This window comes from Blennius ocellaris (genome assembly GCF_963422515.1).
Source record: "Blennius ocellaris genome assembly, chromosome: 10".
Lineage (NCBI taxonomy): Eukaryota > Metazoa > Chordata > Actinopteri > Blenniiformes > Blenniidae > Blennius > Blennius ocellaris.
Window position 1 is genome coordinate 13,047,817 of NC_137659.1, and position 12,976 is coordinate 13,060,792.

Genomic DNA, 12,976 nt, shown 5'->3' on the forward strand with positions numbered 1-12,976 from the left:
GATGTCACTTTCTCACTTCCAAATCTGCTACTCAATAGTCCTCAGCACTGCTTGATATGAAACCATAAAGCAGACTTATTGTGCCGGGAAAGCCACATTTTGTAAAAGATGCGATAAAAGAGGCTCATAAAGGATATTAAAGTGCTGTTTTTGATCCACAGGCTGCATTTAATGGGACAATCTTAAGTCTCGATTGGCTGTTTTGATCACAACGAGGACCTATGATTTTGCAGCCCTGCTGCTTTTTGCCTGCAGCTCAATGGTGCACATTATAATTCCAGATCACGAAAGCAAAACTTAAAATATGGTTTGTTTGAAACCAAATGAGACAAGCACACAAGCCACGCAGAAACCCAAAACAAGAAGCTGTTTTTTTTTTTTTTTCTTCTTTCAAAATATTCACTTTGTTGCCTGTTAAGCAGCTACATTTGGATTCAAGAGTTATAAAAAAAAAAAAAAAAAGAACTGTTGCACATAAACAAAACAAAGGGATAACTTTAGCAATGCAATGGTTAATTAAAATACAGAAGAAATCACGTAATGATCGATGGGCCACTTCGACCTGTCCTGTGGTGAAGCTGGGAAATCTTTACAGCAATAGTTGCAAGCGGTGCTAGCATCACCTGCCCAGAAAAAGTAGGCAAAGTTAGACATCAAAACACTTGTTTGCAGTATATCAATGATGCTAATCTTCTCATGAATATTCAACTCTGCAGTCATATACTTTTGTCGGTATGTAAAATAGATATACACTTTATTCCTGTCACGCTATGTTATATTGCAAACATCTCAAGCATGCACATTTTAAGCAAAGTAATTGATAAATTCAAAGAGTATCTACCTGTGTGTCCTCAAAAATCAACTCCTTTTCATAGCTGTCAATGTAGATTCGCACTGTTGCTCCGTTCCTACCCGTCCCACTGAGTCTGTAGATGATTCTTGAACCATCAGAGAAGATTATCCGTAGTCCCTGCAGCAAAAACAGGAACGCAGAAGGTATATCTTTAAATATTATAGATATTTTCAAAGAGGAAATAGCGGCACTCAGTGTCTCTGACGCTGACAGAATACGGTACATAGTGACCAAACACAAGACACATAGTCAGCCTGAAGACATAACAACTGTATCATTACCAAAATGTAGTAATATGTGTCTAATGTACCTGGTTCCTGGAAATGCTGCTGTCTGCTGGGTCAGTGTACTCAAAATTGTCTGCTTTTTCAACCTGATAGATTTTGTCTTCCACTGCAAATCTCTGTTTCACAAAGGACTTGTCAGCAATCATAATCTCCAAATCCTCCATCATCTCACAGGCTGCATCAATGTCTACATCCTCATAGTCATATCTGGGGAAACAAAATTGACATGATGAAATGAATGCTTTTTTGCTAAAACCCCTGTCATGCAAAGATGTTCAAATAAATTGAGATCTGATGAGTGTAGGTTATATCATGTGATTTATGTGTTTCGCATATCAATATGTCATTTTCAAAACTGTGCTCTATGATTATTGAGTTTTGTCAATACTGAGGGGATTCCTGATATTGGCATGAAATTCTACATTTTAGAATAAAGCAAATTACTGAGAACCACTCTGGATTAATTTGTTGTGATCTTTCTTGTACAAGTGGTTCCAACATTTCAAAGCAACAAAATAAACCCAAAGAATCAGCCATTGTCAGCCCAATGAGAAGAAATTAGTATCCTCCATCATAACATGAATTTCTTCAAAAAAGGCTTTATCTAATGTCTTCTGATCAACTTTGACATGGGGTTCCCACACTTGTTTTTCTCTGACGAATCTTTGTTTTATCCAGCATTTTAAATCTGTTTAAAAAAACATTGTGTTACATTTTTTTTCCTGCTCAGGGCAAAGCCACGGAGGACATGTAATGACTCGAGAGTTCCACTTGGTGGCAGTTACAACCTATAAACTGCATTTATTTTCTTTCACGGATCATCAATGTTTTTCATTTTCTATCGACTAAATAAACTACAGTGATCATACCTAAAGATGAATCACCCTTTGTTTGTCAAAAAAAATAACAGGAGCAGTAAAACAGAACACACAAAAAAAATAATAATAAAAGGCTAATTGATGTTTTCACATCTGACCTGGTGAAGTAATTTCTTCCATATTTTAGCCAGTGGTCCTTCAGGATGTCTTTCACACTCTGCCGCCTGGAGGCCAAGATGGACAGCCATGCCAGCACGGCCCAAAGCCCATCCTTCTCCCGTATGTGGTCTCCCCCTGAAACGTGATACATCATTAAGTTTACCATGCACAGAAAAAACACACGCAAACAAAAACAAACATGAGAGTTGGATTACAGTCTCTCTTTTTTTTTCTCCCCCACCAGAGCGTCATTTGATCTTCTAACTTGCTGAGGCCATGTTGTACCTGTACCAAAGCTCTCCTCTCCACACAGAGACAGCATGCCTGCATCCATAAGGTTCCCAAAGAACCTCCACCCAGTGGGAGTTTCATATAGCTCTATTTTTGTTGCTTTGGCTACTCTGCAGAAAATACAATGAAAGAGTGTTCTTAGAAACCACAGACTGCATTTGGAGCAACAGAAGTAAAAATGCTTTAAACATGATAAAAGGTATTAGGTTTTTATTTTCATAGAGGGATTTTAAAGAAACGTAAAAGTCAAACTCTCGTTTCAGGTCTTTTTGTGTTTGAACATAACTCAAAAAAGCTGATTGGAGTTTTACCTGTCTAATGCTGCACTTGTGGGCATGCTGCGAGCGAAGCCTCTCACCCCTGTGTGCTGAAAGTATGGGATGCAGAAGATGTTGTCAGCGATCACAGCCACAGAATCAGATGGGGTGACGAAGAAGCCATGTTTACCGAGGATCATGTTTCGATCCTAAGAAGCCAACACAAGGGAACTTGGAGGTCAAGGTCTCTGGCTGTGAGTCGAGTCAACTCCAGATGATCCTGATCATTTGATTCAGTGTGATAAAAACAGAAAAAATAAATAAATAAATAAAAATGAGTGAACATACCCCATCAGCATCAAATGCTGCACCGAAGTCATACTGTCCATCTCTCATGCTGTCGATCAGATCTGTAGCGTAGGTGGGGTTTGGATCTGGGTGTTGACCGCCAAAGTCATCCATGGGGACGCAGTTGATAGCAGAATTGGCAGGACAACCCAGCTCGTCACAGAGTATTTTTCTCACATATGGTCCTGCCACTGGAGAGCAAACAAGTAGGAAAAACAAGACTGAAAGGAATAAATAGAAAAAAAAAAGGCATGATGGGATGTTGTTGCAAGTTTGGATTCTAAAATGACCTGGCAGTCCTGTATGGTAGATCAACAAGTTTCTGTTTTAAAGTTTGGGGGACACTGGAAATAGATCTGAGAACTATAGCTTCAACAAGCCCACTTTATCCTTCCAAAGATGGAATGACGACTAAAACAACTTGACTGATCTGTACTTCTGTATCTCCATGTTAGCAAATTCTGTTGGATTATCATTACAGGTCTAAACAAAGTGAGATGGGGGATTTTTATTTTTATTTTTTACAAAGCACAGATCTGGCATGAATTAATAGTAATAATCAATAGTTGATATGACAGAAAGGTCAAACTCGTTCTCATGTATTAGTTTGTTGTGTCCTTCACTCAGGACCTCAATCAAACATATCAGGAACATGCAACGTAGAAACAGGAAGCTAATACATATGTCTTGTTCCTTTTTGGTCGTGAATGGCTTGTTTAAGAACATCCTTTACGGAGAACTGATCTGTGACAACAACCAGCGGTCTCCTCTGCGCTGCCATTACTGTGAGGAGGACATGTGTTGTGTGATACTGTATGACTGGCATTGCTCTCGCACAGTTGTAAAACTTGATCTAAGGGTGCAATTAAAAAAATAACTGATGCAGCAATAAACATCACTAAAGCTCCCTAATCAAAAATCTATTTAATCTATTTATAGTGCAGGGATAAGCTCTCAGTGTTATCTTTCTCACCTCCATGCATGGCGTCTAATCTTATCTTGATGTGGTTTTCGCCTGAGAGAAGCTCCTTTAGAGCAGCAAAGTCGAAGATGTTCCTCAGCAGGTTTGCGTACGACTCCACAGAGTTCACAATTTCCACTGGAAACAACCACAAATGAGGAAGAAAGTTTCAGTTAAATCAAGTTTGACAAGCATCGATTTGAACTCCTAAGTATAAAATATTAGGATATGTACTGTATATGCTGAGATTGGTGGTGGTTAAATAGCTGAATTTGCAAACATACTCAGTTCTGTTATTTTCTCTCTCAAAAAAAAAGGAAACTTTATTTCAGCATCTGGACACTGGAGGGTTTTACCTTCTCCTGCCTGTGTATGCACCACTTTTATATGATACATTGTCTAATCACCAACACTTCAAACTTCATTTTGTATCCCATCAATGCATTTTTAGCTGGAGTATCTGAGAGACTGCTTCTCAGAAAGGTTTTATAGCATCTCTGATCTCACATTTGGCAAACATCAGACAGAGTCACACACAAGTGGAGACTTTTATAATAAAAGCAATGAAAAGTTACTTAGATCTGGGGTAGTCTCTAGTATGTGTTGTATTCTAGTTTTCTTTGGCATGCAAATCGGGTTTTCACAGCATCAGAGCACACTAACTCCTCCTGTGAACTTTAAGTGCAAAGGCAGTCTTACAGCCCAGGTTGAGAAACACTGATAATCTTCCTAAAAATGTCCTCTTGCTCTCGTGCCCTTGGTATTTATTTGATATTAAATTGATTGCTGATAATACTGTTCCCTACCTGTGAAAGGTTTGAACTTGTTCTCTAAATCAAACGTCTGTTTTCCAAGCGTTGTCAGATCCACCTTTAGTCCAGGACAGATGGCAAACTCCTCAATGGTTCGGCTGATCTGAAAGATCTTGCTTGCGACTGCCTCCTTGGCTGGGCCTTGAGGGAGATAAAAATGGCATTACTCCAGCATTACCATAAAATGTATGACTAAAAAAAAAGAAAAAAGAATTGAATCACATTTCTGTTTAAGCTCAGGTGTTCCAGGTAAAACACAAAGTATTTTTCAATGTCCGAGCCACATATCAGAGTAATGCTTCATGCAGGCTGGTGAAATGTCTGACCTCTCCAATAACACTATTTTGCACTTGGTGTTTAGTGTGCATGCTTCCTCTTCTCAAGTTACCATACCTCCATTTGCAGTATTAAACTTAATGCCAAAGTCTCCGTGAGGTCCGCCGGGGTTGTGACTGGCAGTGAGGATGATGCCACCGATGGCTTTGTATTTTCTGATCACACAGGAGATGGCCGGCGTGGACAGGATCCCGTGGTGTCCGATAATCAGACGGCCCACCTGAGGAAATGTCACACAGGTGTGTTTGAATTGGCCAGGGTGAGTGTGCATCTGAAAATATCTGAGTGGGAACACTGCTGAGTATCAGGTTTGGTGTGTCATGCTTCTTCAAGTAAGTGAGACTTGAATTTCACTTGATGAACGACAGTTATGGCACATCAAGAGCAGGTTCGGTCATGTGTGAGTGTGTTTTAAATCCCAGGAATATCATTCAACCAAGAAAGCATCAGAAGCTCAAAGGTTATGTAACTCAAACCTGCAGACCACAGAGACCTCATTACTAGTGCTGGCAAATGGGTTGAAAACAGACTACCGGTAGGTTTAATGTGTTTCTATTTGAAGACAGACACTGCCAGAAGCTGCTCTGCTCTTTTAGTTTTTACTTTTGACAAGCAGCTCGGACCTTCCTTTCAAAGTGTTATATTCTGTAATTGACCTTTTATGTTTCAGTTCTTTTTATCGATTGGTTACTTTCAAAATCAATACATTATGAGCTTTAAGTGATGATATTTCCACTTAAATATTTCCAAATTAAAATTGAAAATAAAATGTGAGAATTGAATCTATCCCTGGAAGAAATTTAATGTTGAAAAACAACAAACATTTATATATTTATTTTCTCAAAAATATAGTTCCCATATGCTATAGTTACAATAACAAGATTGCGTGGATGTATTTCAGATTTACTAGTGTTGTGCTTTTTCCATCCATCCATCCATCCATCCATCCATCCAAATCCTGGACAGGTCGCCTGTCATGTTATGAAATACTGTAATAGATCACATTCTGTGGAAAACAATCTAACTGTAAGTGAACTGAGCATTATTTTGGGAATGTTCAGGTACTGTATATGCAGTGTACTAAATGCACCATTTACCTTTTTTTCTTGAAGGCATGCTACGTTGAAAAATCTATTCAAACTTCTGTTATTGATGGAAACATTTCTCAGATTAGTTTCTCACGTAGAGTTTAAAGTGATAATGTCACAATAAATATACATTCTAATAATTAATACAGAAGTCAGACAGTGAACCTTCCGTTAGATTTTGTTATCAAGATATTTTTCTAGCATTCAATGCATGAATGACCACCAGAATTTATAACATTATAGTGAAAAGTTATAAGCACATGTTGCAAAATTGATTAATTCTGTTTTCAGCGTATTGCATATTCCCTTGCATGCGTTATTATGGATTCATACTTGAAAACATTGTCAATCAAAAAAATTGCAATCATCCATTTAAATGAGTTACACAGATTGTTTGGCACAGTGACTAAGGGGTGGGCACTCTTGGCTCATTGCAAGCGGGGTCTCTGGTTCTAGTCCGAGTTGAGCCTGGGGGCTTTTGTTTGCAGAGAACACGTTATCTATGTACATATGTGGATTTTGTCTCTGTGCTCCAACTACTGTCTATCATGTATAAACAAACATTGGTGATAATTGGTGATTCTAAATGGTTCAAATTTGATGAGTTCACCTGGATGGATGGATGGATGGATGAATGGATGGATGGATGGATGGATGGATGGATGGATGGGTGGATGGATGCTACGTTGGATAGATGGCTCCATCTTAAACTTAACATTTCTTATAACTGTAAATATAACATGAACCTGTACCAGTCGGTTATAACAAAAGAGTACAGTATTAAGAAATGGCCCGAGAAAGCAGTCACCTGCACACAGGGCAACATCTGGCCATGAGCACGCTCACATGCACTTAATGGCATGCACACACAAACAAACACACCTAACGTGAGCAAGTCCACACATCGTGACACTGACCCCGTTGGCAGCTGCCATCTGCACAATGACCTCAATAGCTGTTTGGTTGAAGAAGCGTCCGTCTCCCCCCACCACCATGGTTGAACCCTGGCGGTCACGCAGGTCAATAGAGGAGAGGACACTCTGGATAAAGTTGTGCAGATAGTTTCTCCTGGACTGAAACACATAGACGCTCTTCCTCAGGCCGTTGGTGCCGGGTCTCTGGTCGGGGTAGGGGGCTGTTGGGACAGTCACAACCTGCAGAGGACTATTCTCCATTGTTCCAGAGTCAGGATCCGACCAAATGCTTCTGAGCAGAGAGCACAGGGAGCCTGTTATTTAGAGGGAATTCCCCTGTCAGTTGACATGGGGAAGGGTACAGAGAAGCAGAATGGGAAGGCAAGAGCTTGACTCCTCCTATTATTTTACTGGAAGCACAGGGTTACAGTGGTACTTCTGCAGCCCAAAATAACCTTTGTAACTAATGTGTGTGCAGAGGCAGAGGGTGGTAACTAAAGACGGCCTTTCACACATGTGCAGGGACATCACTGTCAAGACCGTGGGCCCAGCCACTGAGGCATGTGTATTCGGGTGTGTCTGCGTAGGGGCCCTGAGGTGTTTGTTATGGGAGGTATCTATCCATCTGTGCAGCCCTGCAGCTGTGCTCAGAGTAATGACATGCAAAAAGAAGGATGACATCCCTCATCAAAGTTGTGTTTGATGCTATTTTAGGAGGGCAAATTTATCCTTTCCTCACAGTGATTGTGAAAGCAGACGGCAAGAGGAGCAGTTAGAAAGCAATTAGAAATGCTTACAAATCATGAATATGTGTTTTTAGGCGAGTGTCTGTGTACAAAACAAACAATATGTTTAATTTAATTAGACCCACAACAGTCATATCACAGTGGTGGGCTCTGCACGAGATGGACCAACACTGCCCTCTAGAGTTCATCCCCCTCACAAACAAATAGACAAGCTCCCTGGTTGGAACAGGAGTCTCCAACAAATTATATTTACAGACCACACAAAGTCAAATTTGATCCCACTGTGTGCTGGATTAGTAAGCTGATAGCTTATAACCTTTCAGTGAGGACAGCTCCAAATATCTTTAATTGTTTAAGTGTTTAAAAGTATGGTTGCTCAGTGGTTAGTGCTCTCGTCTCACAGCAAGACGGCCGTGGATTGATGTATGGCCCGGGGCCTTTCTGTGTGGAGTTTGTATGTTCTCCCTGTGTGTGCATGGGTTTCCTCCAGGTGCTTCGGTTTCCTTCCACATTCCCAAAAAGCATGCACTCTTTGACCTCACTTTAGTTTTGCCCTGGGTATATATTTGTTTTGAAGAGTTTTGGTGAGTAGTAACTTCATTACACATTTATTAACAAAGCTCTGGCATCACAGCAAAGAGTTTGAAGAACAGATCTTTGTTTACAAAATAATGTACAATATACAGTACAAACCACATTTTTTTATTTCTTTTTTGGTTCTTAATAAGAAAGGGATTTAATAAAGAATAGCATAATTTCCATGAAACACTTATGTATTCGCAGTTATTGCCATACTTCTTTAAAAGTTTACAATAGAATGAAACAAGCATCAAAACTGAGAATGTACAGTAGAGATAAGCATAATTAAAATCAGTGGTTCACAACTTTTACTGCCTTTTGAAGTTTAACCTGTGCCAACAGTGATTGTTATAGAAGGTTTTCTGTATGAAATCTAATGTACAAGATTTAGCAAATTGTCACACTATAACAAACTGCGATGGACGTTTTTTTTTAAACTTTATTAAAACATGCAATTTTAAAGCATGCCTTCATTCCAAAATGTATTTTTGTTGTTGTTATTTGTTGTTTACTGCTTCTGTCGACTACTTTAGAGTTAATTTGCACGGTGATCTTTCTGCAGGTTTTAAAGCAAGAGTGTGTCTTTAAACATAAAACAGGTTGTGGTATGATTTTACTAGAATCTAACTGAGAAATGTATCCCGTTTAGAATTTTTTTTTTAAGTATGCATAGTTGCAAAATGAATTCTTTCAGTCAGCTCTGCACTTTCAAACTGAAGTCATGGTATGGAAATAACATACAATGACATTCACATCTTTCATATATACCTGTGTACATCTGTGTATCCATATTCCAACAGCACCTCAGAGTGGGATTGGTTTTGATTTCCAAGAGTTGTAACCTGCGTCTCATGAATCTGACAAAAAACTGCACATATAATCTCATAAGCGTTGGCTCCTGTGACACAGCTAGTGAACATATTTTTTAGACATATTATGAGGCTGTTAACAAGAAGTTAACCCCAATTCACCGTGTAATACATTTGTCAACATATTTGATGCTCTATATACATACATAGCGTCCTGGTGATCAGATTTCGGGATTGTCCTTCCTGTTTGAGGCTATTGAAACCTCAGTGTACCCTCGTCACACACTGACAGGGCTTTCCTTTAGAGGCCATTGTTTAAAGATGGTTTGGACAGAGAACTTCTGCCAGACTGTCGGTGCTGCTTCACAGAAAGGTTCCTGCCTCAGAGGAAGCTGATGTCAAGGAGATAGTGCTGAAGGACGATGCGGGGTAGATGGAAATCTGGGTAAATTTGATGGAATAAGATGACTTTCGGCCTGAACTGCAATGGATTCCCCTCCTTCGGTCTGAACGCCACTTTGATCTCGTGTGGAAATATCTCCCATTCAGGTTTGTGTCTCCACAGGCATTGAACCACCATCCACCTAGTAGAGGACATAAATTAGAGGGAGGGGTATTTATTCATCCTATTGTTTGAGCCATCAGAGAAAGAAAGCCACTACGTGTACATCTTCTTTACCTGTTTGCTGCTGGGCGCAGTTGAAGTTTTGGTGGATGTCATTGTTCCGGTCTTTTGTAGAAAACATCATGCCTGTGTGGTTGGCCAGGGGGTCAGGCAGATTACCGGACAGATACGTGAGGTGAACTCTGTAGCTGTTCTCTGGGCCGTCAAGGTAAAATTTGTATTCGATGAAACGCCTGTTCTGTTTCCAGTCCTCCAATAAGATGTGAAGGACAGAGTTTCCCTGAGAGACCAGAGAGCGAATCTTGCTGAGACCCAGCCAAAATTCCCCTGTGAGAGACAGCAAGATATCACTGAGTCGACATGTGTTAACAAGCAACTGATGCACACAGAGGTGCAGGAAAGTGTTGACGACATATGAATTCAAAACGCTTTTATTGAGCTATCATATTGACAGATAAGTGTGCAACAAATCTCACCTTGAAAATCTCCAAAACCCTGTTCATACTTCTCCCATGTTTGGTCAAAATTCAATGATCCATCTATCCTTCGCTGGATTATCGTTGCTCCATGATCTACGAGGAGAAAAAGAGATTTCAGGATGTGTTTAGGTCCCCTCATGAATGAATTATTCAGCAACAGCCATCCACAGTCCCTAATGGTCTATTTTCAATGTCTGAAAATATGTGTATTATGTGATTTGTCCATCTAAAATAAATGAGTTCATGTGTGGTTGTTTGTCTTTGCCCTGTGATCAACTGGCCAGAGTGGAGTGTTCCTGGAGAGATGGATGGATAATCTTGTTACCGTCTTTCAGAGTTTAATATTTCTTGGAACATTTGATGATCAGTTAATAATTAATGAAAGTAATCATACGTTTCCACCCTATCCTCTGGCTTTATTTGTAGTAGCAGAGTTTGCAATATGTGTGCTGAATTAAAATGATCTTCATATAGAAGAATATATGGTAATTTTACCAAACTTTCCCCACTCGTATACTGTTCTCTCGCCTGCAGCACGACAATCAGATACAACAAACAACAATAGTAACGCTGCTTGATAAAAAATAATTACTCGACTGCAATAAACAAAACATGTGAGAGGTAGAATACCTTTGCTCATGTCGCAGTAGGCCATGAATGGCTCTGAACCGTTGGGCCTGATGGCGTAGAGATCACTAACACGTTCCCCTCTGCTGAACAGCTCAGCGCAGTCCGACGGCAAATCTATTTGAGAGAGGGCCATAAAATCGATGTTCAATTTGGAACTGTCCTAAATAAAGTGCTTAAATCCAGCAGAGAAGCTAATGTGTACTTGCACATGAAGGTCAGCAGTTCATATTATGAGCATTAACACGGAAAATGTGTGATAAGTGATTGTTCGTGGAGGGCTGACAGCTCTCCGCTCTGATTATGAAACTATCCATGAACGTGAAGTAAAGAATTACTAGAAATTCTCCAGATACCTTTATAAATTATAAGCATTGACACACTGAGATTGAATACTTAACATTTGTGCCAGCAGATATAATAGCATGGTTCAAATCATGCTTTGTCAGTCAACTTCATCATCATTTTACCTCTGTTGGTAGATCTTGAGGTCAGATAGGGGGTCAGTGTTGGTGCTTCACTGTTGAAGTTATCAGACGTCCTTTCAATAGTTTCCTGGGCTAACATATTGGCTGTTAGCTTGAAGGAAAGTGTTGGAGAAACAAAGATAATGTCAGACATAATAACATTGTAGACATCCTCAAACTGGCTCTATGTTATCAGCTGGTTTGCATTGTTGCCTGGGGATTTTTTTTACTAAAGTGAAACAGCAGCTATTGGGATCAGAGGAAGTACTGTTTTTAGAAACAGCACTGCCTGAGATTTTGTAAATAATTCGGCTTGCTCTGCTATGGCATCCTCCGGAGATTTAAAATCTCAATTAAAATGTGCAACACCATGACACCATTAAGTTTCTTTTTCTTTAACAGCACAGCCATTGCAATGTCATGATTCCAACAGCTCACAACTCAAAGAGGAAGGGGGGGAAAAAACCCTGGTTAATTTAACAACAAATGCAAAGCCAATTTAAGTGGAACTTAGATCAGATCAATGAGGATGTCTGAAAATGATTGGGGAGAGCAAAAGGGTATGAGTCTTAGATTTATTTTTCTGCATAAGCAAACTCTTTTTGAATTATAATATAAGTAGTTGCTTAATATTATGTCTCACCAATGGTTCAATGATTATTTGATTGTCCGATAAAGCTCCTGCAGTTCAGTTATTTACCTTTTCCTCCAGAGTTTTGATCTTGGTCCTCTGGTTGTTGAGCTGGTCACTTTGTTCAGTCACTGCTTTCAGCAATTCCATAATGTTCTGCTCTTGATTGAGGATCACGTCCTGATCAGGGAAAAAGGTGGAATCTTTAACATACATTTAATTAGTTAAATATATTAACAAACATAATTAATTGTACTAATACAGGCAGGAGAGAAATAAGTAGGTATAAAAATATTTACTATCATATGTTCCCATTCTATCTGGCAGTATAATGAGTACATGAAAAACACTCAGTGTTCCTTTCTGACCCAGGGTCACTTACCCGAAGTTTATTGATCTCTGCTACTTGATCACTTGTCACAAGGCCGTTTGACAAACTGCTCAGTTTCTCCTCCAGGCCCTCCACCTTTGTCTGGAGTTTGTTCTTCTCTTGCATAATGCTGTCCATCTTGGAGCTGATCTCTTCAGACAGGCCTTTGATCTCTTCATTGTTTGCCTTCAGCACCACTGTGGTCTTCTTCAGCTCCTCTTCCTCCTCCTTGATTTCACTGGCCAGCACTGACAGTCTGTAGAAAGAGTGGTCGAAGATGTTGAGCTTCTGGAGGATGTCGTTTATCTGTCCCTTTGTCTTTTGCACAAAGTCCCGCAGGCTCTGACCCAGCTGGAGGAGGCCACTTGCCAGCAGACGCACGTCATCCAGAGCAGCAAAGCGGGACGGGGTGTCAGAAGGAGCCTCGAGGTGGGACACTATAGGCTGCTCTTGGCCATGAAAGCCTGGGATGCAGGCGGCAGCCAGGACAAACATAATGGGAATCAGTGCCACTCTCAT

General features: G+C 40.0%; 2 protein-coding genes across 3 annotated transcripts; both read right to left on the reverse strand.

Annotated features, from left to right (window-relative positions):
* Window positions 1-268: 268 nt before the first annotated feature.
* Window positions 269-7,434, reverse strand: LOC308135443 (phosphoglucomutase-1-like). Of its 2 annotated transcripts, none has more exons than XM_080503443.1 (11): window positions 7,128-7,434; window positions 5,180-5,342; window positions 4,781-4,927; window positions 3,987-4,112; window positions 3,014-3,204; window positions 2,720-2,874; window positions 2,403-2,518; window positions 2,117-2,252; window positions 1,164-1,347; window positions 842-970; window positions 269-623 (listed from the first exon to the last, which is right to left on the reverse strand). In XM_080503443.1, exons 1-11 carry the CDS (start codon window positions 7,383-7,385, stop codon window positions 534-536), a joined length of 1,695 nt encoding a protein of 564 aa, XP_080359569.1. In that variant the 5' UTR covers window positions 7,386-7,434; the 3' UTR covers window positions 269-533. The 2 variants fall into 2 exon arrangements, with proteins under 2 accessions (XP_080359569.1, XP_080359568.1); XM_080503442.1 differs by having other exon boundaries at window positions 3,014-3,234.
* A 2,187-nt stretch (window positions 7,435-9,621) lies between these two features.
* Window positions 9,622-12,976, reverse strand: LOC308135164 (angiopoietin-related protein 3-like; the record flags this gene model as incomplete). The annotated part of the gene is made up of 7 exons (XM_080503039.1): window positions 9,622-9,842; window positions 9,938-10,210; window positions 10,360-10,455; window positions 10,993-11,106; window positions 11,460-11,568; window positions 12,157-12,267; window positions 12,470-12,976. 7 exons carry the CDS (start codon window positions 12,974-12,976, stop codon window positions 9,622-9,624), a joined length of 1,431 nt encoding a protein of 476 aa, XP_080359165.1.